The sequence below is a fragment of the Oncorhynchus clarkii genome, chromosome 29 (genome assembly GCF_045791955.1).
Source record: "Oncorhynchus clarkii lewisi isolate Uvic-CL-2024 chromosome 29, UVic_Ocla_1.0, whole genome shotgun sequence".
In the NCBI taxonomy this organism is placed as follows: domain Eukaryota; kingdom Metazoa; phylum Chordata; class Actinopteri; order Salmoniformes; family Salmonidae; genus Oncorhynchus; species Oncorhynchus clarkii.
The window spans coordinates 6926994-6954570 of record NC_092175.1 but is presented as its reverse complement, the minus strand read 5'-3'; the positions used below and the strand labels follow the sequence as shown (position 1 = coordinate 6954570).

General features: G+C 42.0%; 2 protein-coding genes across 3 annotated transcripts in view; one reads left to right on the top strand and one right to left on the bottom strand.

Annotated features, from left to right (window-relative positions):
• Nucleotides 1-11411, top strand: part of LOC139388776 (homer protein homolog 1-like) — a 73480-nt gene extending 62069 nt beyond the window's left edge. The window contains exons 5-10 of one of the 2 annotated variants that reach the window (XM_071135692.1): nt 204-352; nt 1191-1350; nt 1902-2012; nt 2346-2426; nt 7463-8040; nt 9546-11411. In XM_071135692.1, the coding sequence (XP_070991793.1) occupies nt 204-352; nt 1191-1350; nt 1902-2012; nt 2346-2426; nt 7463-7657 (696 nt within the window). In that variant the 3' untranslated portion in view covers nt 7658-8040; nt 9546-11411. Of the gene's footprint in view, nt 1-203; nt 353-1190; nt 1351-1901; nt 2013-2345; nt 2427-7462; nt 9479-9545 lie in introns of both variants that reach the window. The other variant, XM_071135691.1, reaches the window with a different exon arrangement.
• Nucleotides 11412-11678: 267 nt separating this feature from the next.
• Nucleotides 11679-27577, bottom strand: part of LOC139388775 (junction-mediating and -regulatory protein-like) — a 49132-nt gene continuing 33233 nt past the window's right edge. Inside the window, exons 3-10 of the mRNA XM_071135690.1 lie at nt 22599-22749; nt 22132-22301; nt 21561-21726; nt 20537-20724; nt 20294-20380; nt 14653-14751; nt 14047-14560; nt 11679-13935 (exon numbers count right to left, since the gene is read on the bottom strand). Of these exons, the coding sequence (XP_070991791.1) occupies nt 13613-13935; nt 14047-14560; nt 14653-14751; nt 20294-20380; nt 20537-20724; nt 21561-21726; nt 22132-22301; nt 22599-22749 (1698 nt within the window). The 3' untranslated portion in view covers nt 11679-13612. The remainder of the gene's footprint in view (nt 13936-14046; nt 14561-14652; nt 14752-20293; nt 20381-20536; nt 20725-21560; nt 21727-22131; nt 22302-22598; nt 22750-27577) is intronic.

The following is a 27577-nucleotide window of genomic DNA, read 5'->3' as shown; positions in this document are numbered from 1 at the left end:
AAACACATAGTCCTACTCACTTGAGAAAAAACAAACTCATTTGAAAAACTAAATGTAACATCACTTTCTGTGGAGTATAAATTATTTTTGCAGATATTCTCTCCACATTACACCAGTCTTTTCTTTGGCCAGCACATGAGAACATACAACAACAGTTTATGGGTATTTTTATTATTTTAACCTTCTGGTTTACGTCATTCCAGGAGTCAGCCACCGGCGACCTGCAGTCACCTTTGACCCCGGAGAGCATCAACGGTACTGATGACGAGAGGGGAACCACCCCCGAAACGCTGCAGTACCTCCCCGAGCCCCGTGCCGAGCCATCTCAGAACCAACTGCCCTTCTCTCACAGGTAAGAACCAGGCTCTAAAACCTGGGGGCCAGGAGTAGGGTGCCAAGCCCAAAGAGAGTGCACCTTATTGGGCCACGCATGGTCGGACGGTGGACGAAGGCTGAAGAAATGAACACATTCAGTTCTGTGGAAATGTTAAGCTAACACCAATTTAAATACAAAAACTGTCTTCCAATTCCCTCATTTAAAATTCCCTCATCTTCCTCTGTTACACGCTGAACAGACGCAGTACTCCACAGTGCTCCCATGTTCAGCCTAGTAATGGGGGGGGGGGGTTAACTGTCCACTGGGACCTCTCTTTAGAGTGATGGTTTAAAGTGAAATTGGCACAGCAGCAGTACCGTGCGTGCGGTTCGCCCGGCCAGGCCTTGGATGTGTCTATTTATCCATCTCTTATTCATGTGGTCCCAGAGCCCCTGGACAGCAGTAAAGCATTACATTAAAACACTGTGATTTCATTATGAATTACTAAATGAATGGAAATGCATTTGGTCCCCCCAGCTCTCCATATTCACTATACGTGGTTCCCCCTTATGTCACCTCTGCCCTCTGAGCTTGGTAATGCTGATGAACAGGAAGTTAAACGTGTATAATTTGTACATTGCTGCTGGAATGGTTTAGTATTCTACCCAAGAGTCAAATGATAGCATTTCTATTCTTCAGGAAGACAATTATGACGTTTTATCAGAGATGGAGTGTTAATCTTGTGGTCTTAAGACCACTCAAGACTACAAAAAAAGCATTCATGTCCTGGTCTAAATCAGTCTGGATCTTGGTCTCCACTCATGGTCACCTAAAAACTTCTGAAGTTTATGGTTGGCTGTCTGTCTGTCTCCAGTTCGTCCAGTATAAACAAGCACTGGGAGGCCGAGCTGGCAGCCCTGAAGGGCAACAATGCCAAGCTGACAGCAGCTCTGCTGGAGTCCACAGCCAATGTCAAACAGTGGAAACAACAACTGGCTGCTTACCAGGAGGAGGCTGAGAGACTACATACACGTGTAAGACTGACTAACTTTATAAAGTAATAGAGAGAGAATACACAAATGGCTAAGATAAATTAACTATACAAACTAGTAAGACGGAGTTTATAAACGGGTAAGAGAGCAGACCTGGTTTTCAATACATGTGTATTTGATGATCTGTTATTTAAATACTTATTTCCTGTGTTTTTTAAGTTTTTTTTCAAATAATGTGGCCCGAATCAAATACTTACAAATACTTATTTTTCAAATTATTTCCAAATACCTCAGTTAAATGCATGCGAGTGTTTTTGAGTCAGTGTATTTGACTCTTTTTAAATACATACCAATACTTTCCAAGTGTATTTTCAAATACATTCCAATATTCAACTACTTGTCTTTACAAATAAAACATATCGGAATACTTACTTCGAAGTGTAATGCGAAAGTAATTGAGATATTAGAAATAGAATTGGAGCCCAGGTCTGTAATAAAGAGAGGCTGAACAAACGGATCAGAATGGTTACACAAAGAACATTAAGCATTTTTTTTTAAAACTGTATGATTACCCACACTGTGTATGTCCTCAGGTGACAGAGCTGGAGTGTGTGAGTGGTCAGATGACCGTCATCAAATCCCAGAAGACTGAGCTCAACCAGACGATAGAAGAACTGGAGTCGGCATTAAAGTCCAAGGAGGAGGTAAGGAGTGTGTGTGCGCAAGTGCTTGTGGCATGTAAACTGCATTTGTGAGGGAGAAACGCATACATGTAAGCCCTGTGTCTTTAGAGCCATTCCAGTATCCCTGCACATTGTAAGTTTGGTACTGGCACTGACCCTGTATATAGCTTACATTCTCCTTTTTTCTTTCCTCATCTCTTATTTCTCCTGTTTTTTTTTTGTTTGTTGGTTAAACTATTTTGATATTGAATACTGCACTATTGGGAAGGGCTTGCAAGTTAAGCGTTTCACTGTACTTGTGCATGTGACAAATAAAACTTTAAACTTGTAAATGTATCTCTTCCCTCCCTGCAGGAACTGGAGAAGCTGAAAGAGGAAGTGGAGAGCGCCAATGAGTTCCAGACTCAAAAGGAATCACTAACACAGAAACTGCAGGCGAGACGAATGAACACACCGCATTGGGCCTTTACACACCTGTTCTCTTTCAGTCAGTCAGCTTCGGTACAACATAGTGTGGGCAGTGGCACTCTCGTGACTTCAGTTGAAGGATCTAAAATTACACCTGACAAGGCCAATGAAATCTGCGCCTCGCTGGAAGCCCCGCCTTCCACAGGAGATAAGCTTGAGGCATCAGATTCATTGATTCAATTATTCCTCGCTTCACCTCGGTGTTGACAGGAACGATTCACGCTGCCAAAACAAACATTTGGAACACGGGACTGTCTTATGTTGCACTAACTAAACGGTCCCTTAGCGGTTGAGCGTGCTCATCACCTAGATAATGATTGGAGAAAACATTTATAAAGTTACATATCGGGATATTCTTTTTGACGATATATCGTATAGTTTTGACAATATTACAATATCATTTTTGTGCTTGTTGGCTGTACCTGCACAAAAACTTCAGCATAGCTTGTTCTCCATCTTTCTAAATGGGAAACCAATTTGTTTCAGCACTTTTATTTCCATGACTGATCAAAACTCGTCTTCTCTCATGGCTCTCTCTTGTCCCTCTGCAGCAGACAAACAGTGCCTTCAGGAAGTATTCATAGGCTTTGACTGTATTTTTAAGTAGATTTAACTCAAAACTGCAACTCGGCCACTCGGGAACATTCACCGTCTTCTTGGTAAGCAACTCCAATGTAGATTTGGCCTTGTGTTTTGTCCTGCTGAAAGGGGAATTCATCTCCCACTGTCTGGTGGAAAGCAGACTGAACTAGATTTTCCTCTATGATTTTGCCTGCGCTTAGCGCCATTCCATTTCTTTATTATCCGGATAGTCTCCCCTGTCCTTAACGATTACAAGCATACACATAACATGATTCAGCTACCACTATGCTTGAAAATATGGAGAGTGGTACTCAGTAATGTGTTGTGTTGGATTTTGCCCCAAACATAACACTTTTTATTCAGGACAAATAACAAGTGCCTTGATGCAGGTTTTGGAGAACAATAAAAAAAGCTGAGTAAGGAAGGACGCCTGTATCTTTGTATTGACTGGGTGTATTGATACACCATCCAAAGTGTAATTAATAACATCACCATGCTCAAATGGATATTCATTGTCTGTTTTTAAAAAACGAAAAAAATGTATCCACCCTTCTTTGCGAGGTATTGGAAAACCTCCCTTAGCTACTAAATAAAAGAGAGACCCAAGCAATTCCACCGTTAGATGGGTAAAAAAAAAAAGCAGACATTGAATATCCCTTTGAGCATTGTGAAGTTATTAATTACACTTTGGATGGTGTATCAATACACCGTCACTACAAAGATACAGACGTCCTTCCTAACTCAGTTGCCGGAGAGGAAGGAAACCGGTCAGGGATTTCACCATGAGGCCAATGGGGACTTTAAAACAGTTACAGAGTTTATTGGCTGTGATTGGAGAAAACTGAGGATTGCCAACGACATTGTATATACTCCACAATACTAACCTAAATGAGAGAGGGAAAAGAAGAAAGCCTGTACAGAATACAAAATATTCTAAAACATGCATCCTGTTTGCAACAAGGTACTAAAGTAATACATTTTTGTCTTGAAAACTAAGTGTTATGTTTGTGGAAAATCCAATTACGAAATACTACTCTCAATATTTTCAAGACCTGAAAATGGTTGTCTAGCAATGATCAACAACCAATTTGACAGAGCTAGAATAATTTTGAAAAGAGTAGTGGGCAAAGGTTGCACAATCCAGGTGTGGAAAGCTCTTAGAAACGTACCCAGAAAGATTCACTGCTGTAGGTAGGTATCGACTTAGGGGTGTGAATACTTGCAGTACCAGTCAAAAGTTTGGACACACCTACTCATTCAAGGGTCTTTATTTTACTATTTTCTACATTGTAGAATAATATGGAATACATCAAAACTATGGAATAACACATATGGAATCATGTAGTAACCAAAAAAGTGTTAAATCAAAATATATTTTAGAATCTTCAAATTAGCCACCCTTTTCCTTGAACCAGCATTAACTAGCTTCACCTGGAATGCTTTTACAACAGTCTTGAAGGAGTTCCCACATATGCTGAGCACTTGTTGGCTGCTTTTCCTTCACTCTGTGGTACAACTCATCCCAAACCATCTCAATTGGGTTGAGGTCGGATGATTGTGGAGGCCAGGTCATCTGATGCCGCACCCCATTATTCTCCTTCTTGGTCAAATAGCCCTTACACAGCCTGGAGCTGTGGGACATTGATGGAATATTTTCCTAACCCAAAGAAAACTGAACACATGAATGTTCTAGAAATGTTCCCCTGAAACTTGCCTAGAACATTCATATCTTATGTTCTGAGAACATGGCAACCAGATGGGATGGCTTATTGCTGCAGAATGCTGTGGTAGCCATGCTGGTTAAGTGTGCCTTCAATTATAAATACTGTTGAAGTCGGAAGTTTACATACACTTAGGTTGGAGTCATTATAACTTGTTTTGCAAACACTCCACAAATGTTTTGTTAACATACTATAGTTTTGGCAAGTCAGTTAGTGCATGACACAAGTACATTTTCCAACTATTGTTTACAGATGGATTAATTCACTGTATCACAATTCCAGTGGGTCAGAGGTTTACATACACTAAGTTGACTGTGCCTATAAACAACTAGGACAATTCCCGAAAATTATGTAATGGCTTTAAAAGCTTCTGATATGCTAATTGACATAATTTGAGTCAATTTGAAGTGTGCCTGTGGATGCATTTCAAGGCCTACCTTCAAACTTCGTTATGTTTGGAGGAAAAAGGGGGAGGCTTGCAAACCGAAGAACACCATCCCAACCGTGAAGCATGGGGGTGGCAGTAATAATTTCTAAAACTTGTTTTTACTTTGTCATTATGGGGTAGTTGTGTGTGTGTGTGTGTGTGTGTGTGTGTGTGTGTGTGTGTGTGTGAAGAATATATATTTAATCCGTTTAGAAATCACGCGGTAACACAACAAAATGTGGAACAAGCCATGCGTTATGAATACTTTCTGAGGGCACTGTATATCAATCTCCCCAGGGTGATGGTAATAAGTTAGTGGATTTACTCTCTGTCCACAAGGGGGCAGTCCTCCCCCATAGGTGGCTCATTGCTCACTAGTCCCTATGAGGTGCTTAGTGATACACTGTTATGGGTTCTATAATTGGTTTCATTCCTGGGGAATTAGATTCTATTACGAATCGCCCGTTTTTTACCACAGAAGGGGTTTTTCAAAGCTATCTGGCCCTTTTCCAGCTGAGTTGCAAGGTGCTGAGGCGCCGGTACCTATGGCTAGTGTGTATGATAACCTTTATGATAGCGGTTTTCCTGGGTCTATTTTTAATGCGTACGGGTCCAGCGCTGGGTGCCAGCCAGTCACCGGCTAAAACCGTGGCAGGCTCGCTGTGACAGAAGTACCAACAAGGGGCACTGCCAATCGGGGTACGTCACTGATTGCCGGAGTCCGTGAACACAGCCTGGCCCGGGTTCCAGGCAAACCTTGGCGCATAAACACAGTTGTGTCAACTCAAAGTTCCACAGTGTTCACAGGTACCAAATGTGTTGCGTCTCCCACATGTGGGTTCAATAAAGTGTCCCTTCTCCACGTTCAGACACATGGTGGTCGAAACAAAAAAATATCCCATCTCTTCCAGTCCACAAGAAGGCGTAGCGCCCCTTCAGATGGCACTTGACAGGAGGCTTGCTGTCTGCTCTGACCAATGGCGCGCATGCACAGTGTTTCTCTGGATCATGCGAACGGTGATGTCGGGTTACAGGCTACAATTTGTTGCGCGCCCCTCACGCTCCTGGGCCGTCATCACGTCGACTGTTCCCAAGGCCTTGGTGTCCGTTTTGGGGGAGGCAATATCCTGCCGTCTCCGAGTGGTTTCTTTGTCGGATGGCTGCTACAGACGGTATTTCCTTTCTTCGAAAAGGGGTCTCAGCTAACAACAAACATTCCCGTAGTTCCCATTAGGTCATTAACTAAAATCTTCATAGGCATGTTCCTGGGATGTGCAATAAATATGTCCAAGAGACCATTCCCGTAATGTCCAATTTGTAACCGATGTGAAATGGCTAGCTAGTTAGCGGTGGTGTGCGCTAATAGCGTTTCAATCGGTGACATCACTCGCTCTGAGACCTTGAAGTAGTTGTTCCCCTTGCTCTGCAAGGGCTGCGGCTTTTGTTGAGCGATGGGTAACGATGCTTCGAGCGTGACTGTTGATGTGTGCAGAGCGTCCCTGGTTCGCGCCCTATTCGGGGAGAGGGGACGGACGTAAAGTCTATACTGTTACACAATATAACTTACCCAGAACGTAGTTACTATGTTCTTAAAACTTATGACATGAATGTTCTAGACACGTTTCATGGGAACGTTGCAAGAACATTCATGTGTCCAGTTTTCTGTTGGGTTAGGAGAATATTCAATCAATGTCCCACCAAACATACACAGAACATGGTTGCCATGTTCTCAGAACATAAGATATGAATGTTCTAGACACGTTTTATGGGACCGTTGATGGGATTTTCTCCTCACCCTCAGAAAACTGGACACGTGAATGTTCTAGACACGTTTCATGGGACCGTTGATGGGATATTCTCCTCACCCTCAGAAAACTGGACACGTGAATGTTCTAGACACGTTTCATGGGACCGTTGATGGGATATTCTCCTCACCCTCAGAAAACTGGACACGTGAATGTTCTCGCAACGTTCCCATGAATCGCGTCTCGAACATGAATATGTTATGTTCTGAGAATATGGCGTATCACCTGGGGAAGGCAGGGCTTCCAGCAAGGCACAGATTTCATTGGCCTTGTCAGGCGTGATTTTAGATCCCTCAACTGAAGTCGCGAGAGTGCGACGCCCCCATAGTATGTTGTACCTCATTCCCCTCCTTCAGGGAACAGTAGTTATAATCATAATGTTACGTTTTCACTGTTAACGAGTGAGTGTTTTATGAATGTGTGTGTGTGTGTGTGCACATGTTAACACCTGCCCCCCTCCACTCCCAGGAGACGGAGGAGAGGAACCAGACGTTGGAAGCTCAGCTGGTGGAGTTAGAGCAGCGTCTGGAGGGCAGTCAGCTGGAGAGAGAGGCCTTCAGGAAGAGTCTGCGCACCCTGCTGGAGCTGCTGGACGGGAAGATCTTTGAGCTGACAGAGCTCAGAGACAGCCTGGCCAGACTCATTGAGGGCAGCAGCAGCTAGAGGAGAGAAGTGCCACTACAGAGCCCCCTGGTGGAGCTTCAGTATTCCTACACCATCACCACCATTATAACAACACAGTGACAGGAGAATATTACTAGTCAGTGCACAAAGGCACTGCACGAAAATATTCACTCTGTTATTATTACACATATAGTCATTATGCTCCACTCTACTGAAAACGTGCACATTGGTGGTAAATAGATAGACTTGCTCGCTTGGATTTAGTTTTGGCTAATGTTCACAATGTGCATAATGCTGGTACACCTGTATACTGTATGCACATACACTCACTCACTTCACAGAGGTCCTGTTGAGGCTTTGCTTACACCCTGCCTTCCCTGCCTTCCATCTCTTCTTCTTCCTCCCTGTGGAATGTTATTTACGCTCTGACTACAAACTGCTCAAATATTTACAGTGCATTTGGAAAGTAATCAGACCCCTTGATTTTTTTCCACATTTTGTTAGGTTACAGCCTTATTCTAAAAAAAAAAATATTTTTTTTCGCCATCAATCTACACGCAATACCCCATAATGACAAAGCAAAAACGGGTTTTTAGAATTTTTTTGCAAAAAAAATGAATATCACAATTACGTAAGTATTCAGACCCTTTCTCAGTACTTTGTTGAAGCACCTTCAAATCGGGTATGACACTACAAGCTTGGCACACCTGTATTTGGGGAGTTTCTCCCATTATTCTCTGCAGATCCTCTCAAGCTCTGTCAGGTTGGATCGGGAGGGTCACTACACAGCTATTTTCAGGTCTTCAGAGATGTTCGAGCCCAGGTTCAAGTCCAGGCTCTGGCTGGACCACTCAAGGACATTCAGACTTGTCCCGAAACAACTCCTGCGTTGTCTTGGCTGTGTGCTTAGGGCCGTTGTCCTGTTGGAAGATGAACCTTCGGCCCAGTCTGAGGTTCTGAGAGCTCTTGAGCAGGTTTTCATCAAGGGTCTCTCTGTACTTTGCTCCATTCATCTTTCTTTCGATCCTGACTAGTCTCCCAGTACCTGCCGCTGAAAAACATCCCCACAGCAGGATGGTGCCAGGTTTCCTCCAGACGTGACACTTGGCATTTAGGCCAAAGAGTTCAATCTGGGTTTCATCAGACCAGATAATTTTGTTTTTCATGGTCTGAGAGTCCTTTAGGTGCCTTTTGGCAAACTTCAAGTGCGCTGTCGTGTGCTTTTACTGAGGAGAGACTTCTGTCTGGCAACTCTGCCATAAAGGCCTGATTGTTGGAGTGCTGCAGAGACGGTTGTCCTTCTAGAAGGTTCTCCCATCTTCACATAGGCACTGTGGAGCTCTGTCAGAGTGACCATCGGGTTCTCCCTGACCAAGGCCGCCCTCCCCTGATTGCTCAGTTTGGCAGGGCGGCCAGCTCTAGGAAGAGTCTTGGGGACCTTCAATGCAGGCACTGTGTTCTTAGAGACCTTCAATGCAGCAGACATTTTGTTGTACCCTTTCCCAGATCTGTGCCTCGACACAATCCTGTCTCGGAGCTCTACGGACAATTCCTTTGACCCCATGGCTTGGTTTTTGCTCTGACATGCACTGTCAACTGTGGGACCTTATATAGATAGACAGGTGTGCGCCTTTCCAAATCATGTCCAATCAATTGAATTTACCACAGGTGGACTCCAAGTTGTAGAAACATCTCAAAGATGATCAATGGAAACAGGATGCAACAGAGGTCAATTTTGAGTCTCATACCAAAGGATCTGAATACGTATGTAAATTCTGTTTTTTATATTTAATACATTTGCCAAATTTGTCAATCTTTTTTTCGCTTTGTTATTATGGGTTATTGTGTGTAGATTGATGAGTAACATTTTTTATATAATCCAGTTTAGAATAAGGCTGTAACGTAACAACATGTGGAAAAAGCCAAGGGGTCTGAATACTTTCCGAATGCACTGTATTTTCAACAACAACAAAAAATTGCGGAGTCTGGCTAGCATTCCATAGGAGGGGATGTTGAATATGGGTTATTTTGCTTCAGGGTTTTTCTTCCATCACAGACTTTGAACAGGTAAAAGGAAACGCTCATTTTCTACATTTTATTTGGTGCAAAGTTCAGTTCAGTTCATCCAGAGTCGCTCGCTGGTGGATGTTTTGCTATTATTGTTGACGCTGTCGTCCGCCACACATTCAGGTCTGTTTTTGAACTATTATACATCTACTGGTTTCTTATTCCGTTATGACTACAGTACTACTATTGCTCTGTTTACTATGGAGATATCAATGTCAGCCAAAAGGACAGTCAGATGATCAGATGTCATGGAAATGGAGTCAGACTCACTGGTCTTTACAGCGTTTCACTGGACTCTATGGCCGTTCGCTCTGAGGCCCCATCTGACACTGGACTAGGACTAAGGGTCAGAGGTCAGACAGATGACCTCCCAGTCACTTTATTAAACGCTCCCAATGTCCTCCCTCCTATCACAATGTTACCATGGAGATTGAAGAAGAATCTGGTATATTGTCCGAGATTGAGAACAGATCTTGGACAACCTTCTATACTAAATGAGCAATACAAAGAGGGAGTATCCAGAAGAAAAATAAACATGTTGAAGTCTCACTTTCAGGTAATTTCCTCTTCTTCTGGGAAATGTTAGGAGAGACAAAGAAACAACGCTACTCCGAGCCCAGACGCTGGGGTATGGCTCAGCAGCGACTACAAAAGTCTTTCCTTTCTATAAACTTTTTTATTACAAATACTAATATAACAAGTTTATAGTGCTCTTGTGAAAATGGAATTGTATGTTTGGGTGAATCCAAAACAATGATATTTTTTTTTCTTTATTTTCCCTCCCCTTGTTTCTGTTGCGACTTGGAAGTGCAATGATTGATTGGTTCATGGTGTTTTCCCTTTATTTATTATTCCAGATATATTATAACCACAGATTTTAATGAGAATTGTATCAAACAAAGATGTTTGTCACTTACTCTTGTTTTTTTTAATGTCTGATATGTGGGTATCAAGGTTGGTTGTTTTTTTTTAGGTATGAGAAAAAAAGACTGGCAATATGTTTGAACTATTTAAAAAGCTAATGGATTTATAGTAATTTGTGCATAGCAGGTGAGGTTTGCAGAGAGACTTTCTTTCCTTTTGCCAAAATATTTTCCTGTACAGAATGTGAATTTTGTTGACGTTGCCTTTGGTACAAATATGGATCAATGGTAACTAACTACGGTACTTTTGTGGGATTTACTATTGCCAAAAATCTGTGATAATGTATAAAAAATTATAACTATATGTATATGTGAAGAACACTATTTAAAGGTCAACTTTGGGCACGAAAAGTGGTCAGACACTGCCCCTTTCTCAAACAGAAATGGGGTGTGCCTTTGGTGATGTGTCGTGCGCTGCGACCGATTTGTTTTTGGGTGGAAGCTGTAGAGATTGGTAAGAACACTTCTTTAGCCAAATATCTTATTCATCCAATTATTTAAGTTTTTAAGCATTGACCTGGTATGATGGCGCAGTGATCAGTTATACAGTTTAAAGCCATTATTTTTCAGTTTTTGCCCAACGTCGACCTTTAAGGGCTTGTTGTTGGTTCTAGTATCTTTGGGAGACTTAAATGGGGTGTCTGAGTGAGTTGGCTTTATAGCATTTCATTTATGATCTGAACTTCTACAGTTTGAAAGGGGAGAAACGTTTGAGTAATAATTTTAAATGTTGATTATGCCACATGCTTAAACACAATTGTAATTTTCAGTTTATAGTAAAATAAAAAAACAATTTAAACAAATGAGGGTTGTGTAATATTTTCCCCATTTTCACTCATCTGAATGTTGCTCATTTCTTTGGTTGTCTAATCTGTACATTCTTCTCTGTAGAGACCAGTTAAAATCACATCCACTTACTGCCTAAAGGGGGTCATCTGGCAGTATTTTTATGAATTACTGTTTGTGGTTGACGTGGATGTGCTAGGCCCAACAGAAGGCTGGCTGGTTTGGCCAAACGCTGAGTTCTAATGGCTCTGTGATGCCAAGTCAAAGAACAGGACAGGGAGACATTTTGGTACTTTGTTTTATTTTGAAGGGAAAAAATAACTGGGATATATATATATATATAAAGCAGTTAGGAATGCGATGACGGGAAAAGACGAGTCAAATGCAAAACAAATCATCTTAAAAAGCACATTAAATTGTGTGGTATTGCTTTATAAATCCTTACTCCATTTCTTAAAACAAAAGTTACTCAATAAATACGTTTTTAAGCATGCCAATGTATTTTCAGGATGTACACTTGATTACATTATAATACATTTTTCAGTTTAATATTGCACTTATCTAGTGACAGATTCATCTTCAAATCAGACCAGGCCAGCCACATGCATAAGGTCATAGGTGAAACTGTAGAGTTAGCTGAAGACAGAAATAAGATTAGATGGTTAAAAATGGAAACTAATAATACATTTGGATTAGACAAAGATATGTATAAAAGAAAACATACATAAATACAATGATGAAAATGAGTGATTTCCCAACAGATATACATACTATAAAAACCTGTCTACCGAGAACACGAGACAGGACTAGGAGGGCATCTCATAACTAAAATGACTGCCTCTAGACTCCTAAACTTCTCTCCATCTGCACTAAGAAAGTGGAAAGCTAATTCCACTATGTTGCTGTCACCTACCCACGCTTTATAGATCAGTGCAGATGGAGAGGAGACGAGGAACCCACTTCATACTGAGACACAGCCAGAGATCTGGATGCTGCAGAAAGTCACATGATTGGATTTTGACCACTTGCCATAAAGACACAGCATGAGCTCCATATGCTCAGTCCACTAACTCACTGAGGTTAGTTACCACACCACTGGTGGATTCAGTGAGGTAAACACACAGATAGAAATATGATGAATGGAGCTGACAGGATCCCTATTCTATATGACAGACAATCATATCAGCACCATACATTTCTATGTGACTGTTTTTCAAGACCACTGAAGATGGTGCTGGAAAAATACAGTACTATGACCTGGCCAAACAATTTGGACAGCAGTTGTGCACTCTCAGTCCTTCAGTTGCTAACAGTACAGCATTCTTTCTTCATTGTGTCCTTCATACAGTGCAAGAATCGTTTCAGTTCAACTCTTAGATATAAAAACGGATAAAATAGTCAAACGTAGATTAAAAACATGAAGCGACTCCTGGTAAAACCGGTACTAGTGGACTCGCTTGGAAAATAATAGCAGTAAAAACAAGGCAGTAAAAAAAAAAACACTCCTTTGGAAATAAAAATGACCGTAAAAGGTAAAAGCAAACTTAAAAAAATGTCAACAGAAACAACACACTTCATGAATATTAATATGGTATATGGAATGAATGACACCTGGGTAGAGCTGGATACTTTGGCTGGCTGTCAGGGCTCCGATCTTACAGAGAACATCATCGTGACTTCTCAACCCCAATACCAGGGGTGGCCAAGCTCACCCATGTGGGTGCAAGCTTTTGTTCCAGCCAAGCAATAACACACCTTATTCTGCAGGGGGTTGAATAAACGTTGAAGAAAACGCTCAATCCTGTCACATGTAAAAGCAAACGCACCACAGCAACCTACAGTTCAACTCTCCAACCTCATAGTTCAGTCTACATACGTGATCCCAGAACCCTAGCTTTCTAGTCGGTGCACTGACAAGGGGCCCTTATTCCCCCACTTGGTACAGGACAATGAAGGAATCGAATGAAGGAATTTCATTTCCATAGTGACTTCCATCACAAGGATCTCAATGTGCTTGACTTGGGATAGAGCAGGAGGAGCACAACATAGAAAACCAGGAGGAAAGGCTAGTGGTCCATTTCAAAGACGAGAAGAAACAGTAAGAAAAAGTTACTTCTGACCTATTTTCTGAAGAAAAAAGACATCAGGAAACATCTCTACACCGCTTTCTGGGTCTGTCCGTGTGGAGCCAGAAATAGTAGATAGTAGCAGGCTGAGATCAAAGGTCAGAGTCCCAGTCGGTGCAGGGCAGGCCCTCGTCCTCAGACTCGGACTCAGGCGAAGCCTCCTTGATGCGTCTCAGGGCTTCGTGGATGGAGCGGGTCAGAGCGTCGGCAGAGTGGGGGAACGAGCCCTTGGGGTGCCGCTGCTGGTCCGGCCGCGTCCGCACCTTCCTCAGCCTAACGCCCTGCCTGATCTGGGCCAGGATGTTGTTGCTCTCGTCATCGTCTGGATCGGGGGCTAGGACCCGGAGCTCTGCCTTCCGCAGGTGGAAGCTGCCTCGCTTGAGGGAGTTCAGGACCTCGTCCATGGGGGAACTCGCTGTAGAGATGGGAGAATGGAACAATGTCAGAGGAAAAATCAAGTCAATTTCTCATTTAGAAATATTCCTTTAAAATACATTATTAGTAATAGTATGTTGTCATGACTCACCTCTCCTCCACTGTGAGGAGTCCAGCGAGGCGGTCTTCTTCAGTTTCTTCCTGGCTGTCTGCAGCTGACTGCTGTCAAAGAACCGTGGGGAGAAAGGAGCCAGAGGGAGAGGCTCTGAATCCAACCCAGATTTGGACTGGCGAACTGGGCTAGTGGGGTGAGCCCGCTCCCCTCCTTCACTGGAGAGGTCCTCTAAGGAGGGAGGGGGTGGGGGAGGAGGAGGTGGTGGAGGTGCAGAGGACGGGAGCACTGAGAGAGGAGTTAGAGAGGAGGGGGCAGAGAGAGGCCCAGTGGCACCACCTAGCAGGGTTAGAGAGACACTCTGGTGACCACAGGCATCAGAGGAAGGGGCAGAGAGTTCTGAGAGGTCAGCGGTGTCTGTCTGGACACTGGCAGCTAGGGTCTCAGGCCTCCCCGCAGGGGAGAGGGGGGAGGAGGAGATGGTTTTCTTCCGGGACTGGCCGTGAGACATAAGCAGTCTGCTGGACTTCAGAGTCACCTGACCAGGGAAACGCTGCAACCGACAGAACCAACAGTTACAACATGACCCGAGTCTAAACACAGCATGAGAGTTTGAGTGTTCTTCAGAGGTAGCGGCGACCTCACCTGTTTGAAGCTGCGTAGTCTGTCCAGAGTTCTTGATCTATCCAGACTCATTTTGGTGTTACTCCTCTCCTCCTCCTCTTCCTCCTGCTCCTCCCCTCGCTACGGAGAAACACAGATAAGATGAAGAACAATACTCACCATCATCCCTGTTATACTGAATCAACACAAACGGGACTCCTTGAAAACACGCCACTTCCATACAGTTATGACCAGAAGTGACTTTTCGCAGAAGGTTAGGAAAGCATTTTCGCTAACCCTAACCCTTTTCCTAACCTTAACCTAATTCTCCTAACCTGCCACATTAATTATCCTAACCTGCCACATTAATTCTCCTAACCTGCCACATTAATTATCCTTAACCTGCCACATTAATTCTCCTAACCTGCTACGTAAGTCACATACAGTTGAAGTCGGAAGTTTACATACATTTAAAGTATTTGGCTCAGGTGTAGTATTTCACAATTTCTGACATTTAATCCAAGTAAAAATTCCCTGTCTTAGGTCAGTTAGGATCACCACTTTATTTGAAGAATGTGAAATGTCAGAATAATAGTAGAGAGAATGATTTATTTCAGCTTTTACTTCTTCCATCCCATTCCCAGTGGGTCAGAAGTTTACAGTCGTGGCCAAAAGTTTTGAGAATGACACAAATATTATATTCTGCAACGTTGTTTCAGCGTCTTTAGATATTTTTGTCAGATGTTACTATGGAACATTGAAGTATAATTACAAGCATTTCATAAGTGTCAAAGGCTTTTATTGACAATTACATGAAGTTGATGCAAAGAGTCAATATTTGCAGTGTTGACCCTTCTTTTTCAAGACCTCTGCAATCCACCCTGGCATGCTGTCAATTAACTTCTGGGCCACATCCTGACTGATGGCAGCCCATTCTTGCATAATCAATGCTTGGAGTTTGTCAGAATTTGTGGGTTTCTGTTTGTCCACCCGTCTCTTGAGGATTGACCACAAGTTCTCAATGGGATAAAGGTCGGGGGGTTCCTAGCCATGGACCCAAAATATTGATGTTTTGTTCCTCGAGCCACTTAGTTATCACTTTTACCTTATGGCAAGGTGCTCCATCATGCTGGAAAATGCATTGTTCGTCACCAAACTGTTCCTGGATGGTTGGGAGAAGTTGCTCTCTGAGGATGTGTTGGTACCATTCTTTATTCATAGCTGTGTTCTTAGGCAAAATTGTGAGTGAGCCCACTCCCTTGGCTGAGAAGCAACCCCACACATGAATGGTCTCAGGATGCTTTACTGTTGTATGCTTTACCACAGGACTGATGGTAGTGCTCACCTTGTCTTCTCCGGACAAGCTTTTTTCCAGATGCCCCAAACAATCGGAAAGGGGATTCATCAGGAAAAATGACTTTACCCCAGTCCTCAGCAGTTCAATCCATGTACCTTTCGCAGAATATCAGTCTGTCCCTGATGTTTTTCCTGGAGAGAAGTGGCTTCTTGGCTGCCCTTCTTGACACCAGGCCATCCTCCAAAAGTCTTCGCCTCACTGTGCGTGCAGATGCACTCACACCTGCCTGCTGCCATTCCTGAGCAAGCTCTGTACTGGTGGTGCCCCGATCCCACAGCCGAATCAACTTTAGGAGACGGTCCTGGCGCTTGCTGGACTTTCTTGGGCGCCCTGAAGCCTTCTTCACAACAATTTAACCGCTCTCCATGAAGTTCTTGATGATCCGATAAATGGTTGATTTAGGTGCAGTCTTACTGGCAGCAATATCCTTGCCTGTGAAGCCCTTTTTGTGCAAATCATTGATGACGGCATGTGTTTCCTTGCAGGTAACCATGATTGACAGCGGAAGAACAATGATTCCAAGCACCACCCTCCTTTTGAAGCTTCCAGTCTGTTATTCGAACTCAATCAGCATGACAGAGTGGTCTCCAGCCTTGTCCTCGTCAACACTCACACCTGTGTTAACGAGATAATCAGCTGGTCCATTTGTGGCAGGGCTGAAATGCAGTGGAAATGTTTTTGGGTATTCAGTTCATTTGCATGGCAAAGAAGGACTTTGCAAATAATTGCAATTCATCTGTTCAATCTTCGTAACATTCTGGAGTATATGCAAATTGCCATCATACAAACTGAGGCAGCAGACTTTGTGAAAATTAATATTTGTGTCATTCTCAAAACTTTGGGCCACGACTGTACACTCAATTAGTATTTGGTAGCATTGCCTTTGAATTGTTTAACTTGGGTCAAACATTTCGGGTAGCCTTCCACAAGCTTCCCACAATAAGTTGGGTGAATTTTGGACAATTCCTCCTAACAGAGTTGGTGTAACTGAGTCAGGTTTATAGGCCTCCTTGCTCGCACACTCTTTTTCAGTTCTGCCCACACATTTTCTATAGGATTGAAGTCAGGGCTTTGTGATGGCCACTCCAATACCTTGACTTTGTTGTCCTTAAGCCATTTTGCCACAGCTTTGGAAGTATGCTTGGGTCATTGTCCATTTGGAAGACCCATTTGCGACCAAGCTTTAACTGATGTCTTGAGATTTTGCTTCAATATACAGTGCCTTGCGAAAGTATTCGGCCCCCTTGAACTTTGCGACCTTTTGACACATTTCAGGCTTCAAACATAAAGATATAAAACTGTATTTTTTTGTGAAGAATCAACAACAAGTGGGACACAATCATGAAGTGGAACGACATTTATTGGATATTTCAAACTTTTTTAACAAATCAAAAACTGAAAAATTGGGCGTGCAAAATTATTCAGCCCCCTTAAGTTAATACTTTGTAGCGCCACCTTTTGCTGCGATTACAGCTGTAAGTCGCTTAGGGTATGTCTCTATCAGTTTTGCACATCGAGAGACTGAAATTTTTTCCCATTCCTCCTTGCAAAACAGCTCGAGCTCAGTGAGGTTGGATGGAGAGCATTTGTGAACAGCAGTTTTCAGTTCTTTCCACAGATTCTCGATTGGATTCAGGTCTGGACTTTGACTTAGCCATTCTAACACCTGGATATGTTTATTTTTGAACCATTCCATTGTAGATTTTGCTTTATGTTGACTGATGTCTTGAGATGTTGCTTCAATATATCCACATAATTTTCCTCCCTCATGAAGTCCCTCCTGCAACAAAGAACCCCCACAACATGATGCTGCCACCACCGTGCTTCGCGGTTGGGATGGTGTTCTTCGGTTTGCAAGCCTCACCCTTTTTCCACAAACATGACGATGGTCATTATGGCCAAACAGTTCTATTTTTGTTTCAACAGACCAGAGGACATTTCTCCAAAAAGTATGATCTTTGTCCCCATGTGCAGTTGCAAAACGTAGTCTGGCTTTTTATGGCGGTTTTGGAGCAGTGGCTTCTTCCTTGCTGAGCAGCCTTTCAGGTTATGTCAATATAGGACTCGTTTAACTGTGGATATAGATACTTTTGTACCTGTTTCCTCCAGCATCTTCCCAAGTTCCTTTGCTGTTGTTCTGGGATTGATTTGCACTTTTCGCACCACAGTACGTTCATCTCTAGGAGACAGAACGCGTCTCCTTCCTGAGCGGTATGACAGCTGTGTGGTCCCATGGTGTTTATACTTGTGTACTATTGTTTGTACAGATGAACGTGGTACCTTCAGGCATTTGGAAATTGCTCCCAAGGATGAACCAGACTTGTGGAGGTCTACAATTTTTTTCCTGAGGTCTTGGCTGATTTCTTTTGATTTTCCAATGATGTCAAGCAAAGAGTTTGAAGGTAGGCCTTGAAATACATCCACAGGTACATCTCCAATTGGCTCAAATTATGTCAATTAAAAGCTTCTAAAGCCATGACATAATTTCTCTGGAATTTTCCAAGCTGTTTAAAGGCACAGTCGAGTTAGTGTATGTAAACTTCTGACCCACTGGAATTGTGATACAGTGACTGATAAGTGAAATGGGCGGCAGGGTAGCCTAGTGGTTAGAGCGAATTTAAGAATGTGTTCTTAACTGACTTGCCTGGTTAAGGTAAAAAATAAAAAAATGTCTGTAAACAATTGTTGGAAAAATTACTTGTGTCATGCACAAAGTAGATGTCCTAACTGACTTGCCAAAACTATAGTGTGTTAACTTCACTAGGGTAGGGGGCAGCATTTGGAATTTTGGATGAAAAGCGTGCCCAAATTAAGCTGCCTGCTACTCAGGCCGAGAAGCTAGGATATGCATATAATTAGTAGATAGAAACGCTCTAAAGTTTCCAAAACTGTTAAAATAGTGTCTGTGAGTATAATAGAACTGATACGGCAGGCGAAAACCAGAGGAAAATCCAACCAGGAAGTACTATTATTTTGAAAGGCTGTTTTTCCATTGAAAGCCTATCCACCATACAAAGACTTAGGACCCAGTTCACGATCTCTATGGCTTCTTCTACATGTGGCCAGTCTTTAGGCATTGTTTCAGGCTTTTACTCTGAAAAATGAGGGAGATACAGCACTTTCAATGAGTGGACAGTGGAAATTTCCATCCATGAGCCCATTGCGTGATCGGGAGTGCGCATTTCTTGTTTACCTTTTTTATTGACGAAGCTTTTGTCCGATTGAAATATTATTGATTATTTATGACAAAAACAACATGAGACTTGATTTTAAACTTCGTTTGACATGTTTCTACGAACTTTTATTGTACTTTTTTAAAAACTTTTCGTCTGGATATTGTGAGCGCACATTGTGCCTTTGGATTACTGATCTGAGGTTTTTGGACATAAAGATGGACATTATCAAACAAAACTAACATTTATTGTCTAACATGGAGACCTGGGAGTGCCACCAGATGAAGATCATCAAAGGTAAGTGATTCATTTTAATGACTTTTGTGACACCTCTCCTTGGCTGGAAAATGGCTGTATGGTTTTCTGTGGCTAGGCGCTGACCTAACATAATCGCATGGTGTGCCTTTGCCGTAAAGCCTTTTTGAAATCTGACACAGCGGTTGCATTAAGGAGAAGTTTATCTTTAATCGTATGTTAAACCCTTGTATCTTTCATCAATGTTTATGATGAGTATTTCTGTAATTTGATGTGAATCTCTACACTTTCAACAGATGTTTGTTTGAGACAATGATTACTGTACATAATGCGCCAATTTCAACTGAGGTTTTTGGACATAAAGATTAACTTTATCGAACAAAACACACATTTATTTTGTAACATGAAGTCCTGTGAGTGCCATCTGATGAAGATCATCAAAGGTTAGTAATTAATTTAATCGCTATTTCTGACTTTTGTGAGCCCTCTCCTTGGCTGGACAATGGCTGTATGGTTTTCTGTGACTAGGCGCTGACCTTACATAATCAGATGGTGTGCTTTCACCGTAAAGTCTTTTTGAAATCGGACACTGTGGTTGGATTTACAAGAAGTTTATCTTTAAAGTGGTGTACAATACTTGTATGTTTGAGTAATAATTATGGGATTTCTGTTGTTTTGAATTTGGCGCCCTGCAATTTCACTTGCTGTTGTCGAGATGGGGCGCTACCGTCCCACTGGTGCCAGAGAGGTTAACAAGAAATTTGTGGAGTGGTTAAAAAACACGTTTTAATGACTCCAACCTAAGCGTACGTAAACTTCCCGACTTCAACTGTAGCTGTATCGAAGTGGCGAGTTTATAGGGAATCTCAAACACAAACACTAATGAAAGACAACGTACCTGTTGCAGCGCTTGATGTGATGTCTGGTCGTCCTGACTACCCTGGCGTTGCTGTATCTTCTGGTTGTGGTTGATGATACAGATCTCCTGGTTTTAGGTAAACAAGACATATTAGAGCCAACACATTACAGGAGGATGTAAGACGTAAACAAAGTATTGGTTTTCTGCTTCCTTTTTGTTTTCGGGGCAGGCTTTCATTGGTTAGCAAGTCCAGAGGTAAGCAAGTGATTGGTTGCTAATTACCTTTTTGTTCTTAAGGTAGACCTTCTTGGTGGTGATGCGTCCCCTGCGTGCCTCTAGCTGTCTGGTCCTCTGCTGCAGCTGGCTAAACTCGTCTCGAAGAGACGGAGGGGGAGCTGAGGGTTCCTCCACCCCCTGCATGGCATCAGGACTCTCATACGCATCATAATACACCACCTCATCCTGGCGCTCTGAGGGAGAGAGGACACAGAAAGGATCACTGTTTAGTACAGTAGGCCACAGTCTTTCTACAGAGTCTCTGGAGCTGAGCGGTTATAACAGGCAGAAGTGTTGATTAACAGCAACAGGTATATGTGTATAGTAGTGTTGTCACGATATCTGTATCGCGATACTAGGAAGTAAGGAAGCAAAGGAAACAAAACATGAAGTGGACTAAATTTCATTAAGAAAACAGTCTTAATGATGGAAAAAAAATAGCCTTGTGTTGTCGCCCAGAGTCACATTTGTTTATTTGACGAGCTCAATATTTTACATAAGTAGGTTTTAAAGGACCATAGAGTTAAGTGCTGAAGTGCTGACTTGTTCCACCCTCGACAACTACTGTGATTATTATTATTTGACCATGCTGGTCATTTATGAACATTTGAACATCTTGGCCATGTTCTGTTATAACCTCCACCTGGCACAGCCAGAAGAGGATTGGCCACCCCTCATAGCCTAGTTCCTCTCTAGGTTTCTTCCTAGGTTTTGGCCTTTCTAGGGAGATTTTCCTAGCCACTGTGCTTCTACACCTGCATTGCTTGCTGTTTGGGGTTTTAGGCTGGGTTTCTGTACAGCACTTTGAGATATCAGCTGATGTACGAAGGGCTATATAAATACATTTGATTTGAAGTCTGCTTTGTGTTTTCGTTTTCGACAAGGAAAATCTGGTACCGCAGTATCGCTAGTGTATAATATTATTGTCCACCAGTGATCTGTCTGCGTAGACCGGTGCGTTGGCCGTTAAGCAGCAGTTCCTGGTCGGAATGTTCGTTAGCAGCAACAGGTATAAAGTGTGTAGTATTACCAGTGATCTGTCTGCGTAGACTGGTGAGCTGGGCATTGAGCAGCAGTTCCTCACAGCGCAGCACCTCAGCCTGGATGTCATAGAGCTGCAGCTGGAGCTCATAGTACAGCGCCTCCATCTGGTCCAACCGCAACATGGCATCCTCTCCCTCCTGCAGGTTTTGCATCTGAGACACCCAGAGAGAGAGAAAGAGATGGTCAGAAAGACAGAGTACTGTGGACCTAGGGTAGCTGGTGTGCGTTGAGATATCTGGTGTAAAATGGCTGCCGTGGCATTGGTGGTGGATGAGGAGTGACTCCCCAATACAATGTGCTTTGAGAGTCTGGAAAAGTGCTATAGCATTAGTAGTACCTCCAGTTTCAGGCTGTTTCCTCTGCTCCAGTCAGATCTCCTTTATTACTTTTATAACAGTAGTAGTATAGTAGTAGTACTGTAGTAGTGGTAGTAGCAGTAGTAGTAGTAGTACCTCCGGTTTCAGGCCATGTTTCCTCTGCTCCAGGCAGATCTCCTTTATTGTTTTTATAACAGTAGTAGTATAGTAGTAGTACTGTAGTAGTGGTAGTAGTAGTACCTCCTGTTTCAGGCCATGTTTCCTCTGCTCCAGGCAGATCTCCTTGGCCCTCATCAGCTGCAGTGTTTCCTTGGACACGGCGTACTGCAGACGCTCCATGCGGTCCACGGCTGCAGCCCACGCCGCCTTGCCAAACTTCCTCTGGTCCACACGCATCCGCTCGTAAACCGCTGGAACACACACAGATTTTTTTTTTTAAATACAAAGGCCCAAAGGTAGACAAAATATGTTTGAGGTTTTAACCCGAGTGTGAGCCAGTTGATAGTTGGGTTAAGGTGATTGGGGGAAGAGTTTAGACAAAGCAATTTAAAGCATGGAGATTCGGGTCTGACTCGGAGGAGGGAGTGTCGGTATAATAGTCTGTCTATGGGCTGCTCTGCGGAAGATGCATAGCTCTGGAGTTTGCCTCTACAGAGTGTTGTGTGTGTGTGTGTGTGTGTGTGTGTGTGTGTGTGTGTGTAACTTACCTTTCTGAGCCCTGGCGGTGGTCTCGAAGAACTTGACGGTGAGATCCTGTATGGAGAGGACGGCAGCGTGAGCCTTCCTCGTCCACTCCTCATCCTCCCTCCTCAGCCCCTCCACGCGACGAGGCCCCAGACGCTCCGTCTCCAGGGAGATCTGACCCAGAGGGGACACAGGTCAACAGGGGTCACGCAAAGGTCAAATCAACTCCATTCTTTTTGTTTGTCTAAGATTTTATTTGACAAACAATGAATTAAAAAACATACACATACAAACAAATACATCATACAAACATCACCCCTGCCGAGACCCACTAGCCCCCATATCCAGTAGCCTTATATCCCTTTTTTTACCACAAACTGCACAATTTACCTTCTCTCCATCATCGCACTCTTTCAATTCTTAAATAATAAAGCATTTGACCTTTCCATTGCGAGAACGGCAGAGGATTGGCAAAAAGTGTTTTTTTAAAGGTAAATCGATGAGAAGAGTACTGTCCAACCCATCGGGTAGCTCGCTGCACCCTCATATGTCATGTCATGGAATATACAGACAGATGAATTAAAAGCACATTTACATTGCAATACCTCTGACACCCATCTTTCCAACTCCGACCCATGACTTTGGAATTTTGTAACATTCCCAGAAGGCATTAATTATTTACTCATTATAGTTTTACACTTCAGACATGACTGCAATGGTGCTGTAGAATTTGGGAATTTTGTCTCTTGTATATATAATTTTTTGGTATTTGTGACCAACAGATGCATAGCTGTATTCCCAGTCATGTGAAATCCATAGATTAGGGCCTAATGAATTTATTTAAATTGATTGATATCCTTTTATGAACTGTAACTCAACAAAATCTTTAAAAATGTTGCCTGTTTGTTCAGTGTATTATATCACTCAAGTATATTTTTGCTTTAGGACATCTATACAATATTTGTATTGAATGTTGTAACGTCTGCTTCCAACTCACACTCTCAAACACGTAGATCCTCTAAACGCAGCCCACTTTCCAGCTCACACTCTCAAACTCATAGATCCCTGAACCCAGCTCACTCTCCAGAATTCTAATCACCTGTTCACACACCTATGTCATTATCACACACTATTTAGTTCAGTTCTTTATACCCCATCACTGTGAGGTATTGTTTGTTTTGTGACACTTCTTTCGTAGCTCTGTTTTTCCCGTGATTTACTTCTCCCGTGTATGATAGTTTTTGCCAGCCTCACTAACGACGCCTTTTGCCTATTCCCTGCATGTACTTTAGGATTTCCTGTTATCTACCTATTGCCTGATCTCCCGGATGGCGTTACTAGCCTTTTCCCTGCCTGTACTGTTGCCCTTTTGGACCCCCTGTGTGTGACCCCCTGCCTGCCCCTGGACCCAGCTACCTGCCTCCTCCTGTGGTCCTGTACAATAAACAGCTGCTGCTCCCTGCGCTTGAAACCAGCTCTCTGTCTCCCGTCGTGTTCAATACAAATTTATTATTTCGGCTGGAAAGTTGAATAGAAATGGCAATTCCAGACACTCAAAGGTGTTTTCGGGTATTATTAATAAATTGGTTTATTGTTTTGCATATTGTATTAAACTGAAACATGTTCGTGTCTATTTGTATCAAGTCTTTTAAGACTTTTGCTTATAAGATTTATAATTTTATTGTTACAATTTATTAAACTTATGGGTCTAACTTCTTTGGGACTGGGGGGCAGTATTGAGTAGCTTAGATAAAAAGATGCCCAGAGTAAACTAGGTGCTACTCAGGCCCAAAAGCTAGAATGTGCATAATATAGATTTAGATAGAAAACACTGAAGTTTCTAAAACTGTTTGAATGATGTCTGTGAGTATAACGGCAGGCAAAAACCCGATAAAAAATCCAACCAGGAAGTGGGAAATCTGAGGTTTGTAATTTTTCAAGTCATTGCCTACAAAGGAATTCTCCGGTTGGAACATTATTGAAGATGTATGTTAAAAACATCCTAAAGATTGATTCTATACATCGTTTGACATGTTTCTACGAACTGTAATATAACTTTTTTGACATTTCGTCTGAACAAGTGATCGCGCATTATGCATTTGGATTACTGGGCTAAACGTGCGAACAAAAAGGAGGTATTTGGACATAAATTATGGACTTTATCGAACAAAACAAACATTTATTCTATAACATGAAGTCCTGTGAGTGCCATCTGATGAAGATCATCAAAGGTTAGTGATTAATGTAATCGCCATTTCTGATTTTTGTGAGCCCTCTCCTTGGCTGGAAAATGTCTGTATGGTTTTCTGTCACTAGGTGCTGACTTAACATAATTGTTTGGTGTGCTTTCGGCGTAAAGCCTATTTGAAATCAGACACTGTGGCTGGATTTACAAGAAGTTTATCTTTAAAATGGTGTAAAATACTTGTATGTTTGAGAAATTTTAATTATGGGATTTCTGTTGTTTTGAATTTGGCGTCCTGCAATTTCACTGGCTGTTGGCGAGGTGGGACGCTACCGTCCCACATATCCCAGAGAAGTTAATCAGCAGGGGACTCTCCAGATTTGAATATAACTGTTTGATGCAGTGAACTAGGAAGTACTGAATTAAGCGACGTGTGTTGTCATTTGTGTAAATAGGGGGCTACTTTGTCCAAATAGTTGAATAGAATTCTACGGGAAAACCATCCATTCCTGGTGCTTTTCTCCGTGCGAAAATTTTAACAGCAATTCAGATTTATTCTTGGGTGATATCTGTTTTTAATAAAAAAAATGTTGTATGCTTATAGTTGCTGCAGAGTTAGAGTCTTAGATGGCTATATATATATATATATATATATATATATATATATAATTCTGATGTATATACATTTTCATAATAAACTTGTGATTAAATTGCATTGTTGCTTCAAATTACTGCTTCTGTATCTTTATCTTTTAAAATTATAACTGGTTTAGCATTTATTAGTTTTGTGACAGCTGCGAGATATTTACCAGGTTTATTTACCATTAAGTAGTTATTTGTGTTTAACCTTTTATTTTCTTCTTCACCTTGTAAATACTTTTTATGGGATACTTTTTGGGATACTTTTTAATATAGAAAGAAAAAAATCACTAAACAAAATGTAACTTTTGGCGAGTGTGAGATTATAATTCCTCTAATGTACGCCTTAAAGGCATCCCAAATTATATTGGGGGTCGGCTTTTTTCTGTCCTCTATGTCCATATTTGTAAGGGTTTACATTTTCCCGTCTAAGTTTTGAATCAAGTTCTGGTATAGAAGACGCACTCTGTTCATTCTCCAAATTCTGTTGCTAAATGTATTTTACATTGGTGTAATTAAGCATGATACTAGAGAATGATTCGACATCACTATTTCATGATTTGTTGGAAATAAAAAATGAAGTAAATTCTTGAATAGCTTTTCTTACTTTGAGAAAAAAAGGAACAGTATTTTGTAGTTGGAAACAGTAAATCTCCAGTTGTCCGGTAAAATATTTGTAGAGTTTACATTTTTCTGCCTCTTTGGAGACTCCCTAAATGTGCCTTTTTTATTACTATGTCTGTCAATCTTATCAAATGTGAAAAAAAGCTTCTATCTCAAGGCTAAATAGTCATCACTGGACGGGTACCACCCGGCTACTCAACCCTGCACCTTAGAGGCTGATGCCCTATACACAGTTGAAGCCGGAAGTTTTCATACACCTTAGCCAACTACATTTAAACTCAGTTTTTCACAATTACTGACATTTAATCCGAGTTAAAATTCCCTGTATTAGGTCAGATCACCACTTTATTTTAAGAATGTGAAATGTCAAAATAATAGCAAAGAGAATGATTTATTTCAGCTTTTCATCACATTCCCAGTGGGTCAGAAGTTTACATACACTCAATTAGTATTAGGTAGCATTGCCTTTAAATTGTTTAACTTGGGCGAAAAATTTCAGGTAGCCTTCCACAAGCTTTCCACAATAAATTGGGTGAATTTTGGTCCATTCCTCCTGACAGAGCTGGTGTAACTGAGTCAGGTTTGTAGGCCTCCTGGCTCGCACACGTTTTTTCAGTTTGCCCACACATTGTCTATAGGATTGAGGTCAGGGCTTTGTGATGGCCACTTCAATACCTTGACTTTGTTGTCCTTAAACCATTTTTCCACAACTTTGGAAGTATGCTTGGGGTCATTGTCCATTTGGAAGATCCATTTGCGACCAAGCTTTAACTTCCTGACTGATGTCTTGAGATTTTGCTTCAATATATATACAACATGATCCCACTGGATTTGTGATACAATGAATTATAAGTGAAATAATCTGTCTGTAAACAATTGTTGGAAAAATGACTTGTGTCACGCACAAAGTAGATGTCCTAACCGACTTGCCAAAACTATAGTTTGTTAAAACAAGAAATTTGTGGAGTGGTTGAAAATCTAATTTTAAATGACTCCAACCTAAACGTATGTATGTAAACTTCCGACTTCAACTGTATATCTACAGAAATAAAAACAGATCTTGGTTCTGTTGCCTGTGAGTGTGTGTATAATAACCTACTGATTCCGTGAGCACCGAGCCTCACCCAACCACAACATGTCAGATAAATCTTTGCTATGCGCCGCTTGCTCCTTACCTTCGTTTTCTTGATCTCCAGTATTTTCTACAACTCGTCAAATGTCTTCCACACATTCGACTTCCTCCTGAGCAACCAAACATTCCCCCGTTTCGAGTTTATTTGTCATGTCATCTGCATCCCATTGGCTGTCACGTATTACAGTGACCCTGGTCATTGGTGACTCTATTACCCGTATTATTAGACCTAAAACGAATCATCCAGCGATCATACACTGTTTACCAGGGGGCAGGGCTACCGACGTTAAGGCTAATCTGAAGATGGTGCTGGCTAAAGCTAAAACTGGAGAGTGTAGAGTATAGGGATATTGTTATCCACGTTGGCACCAACGATGTTAGGATGAAACAGTCAGAGGTCACCAAGCGCAACATAGCTTCAG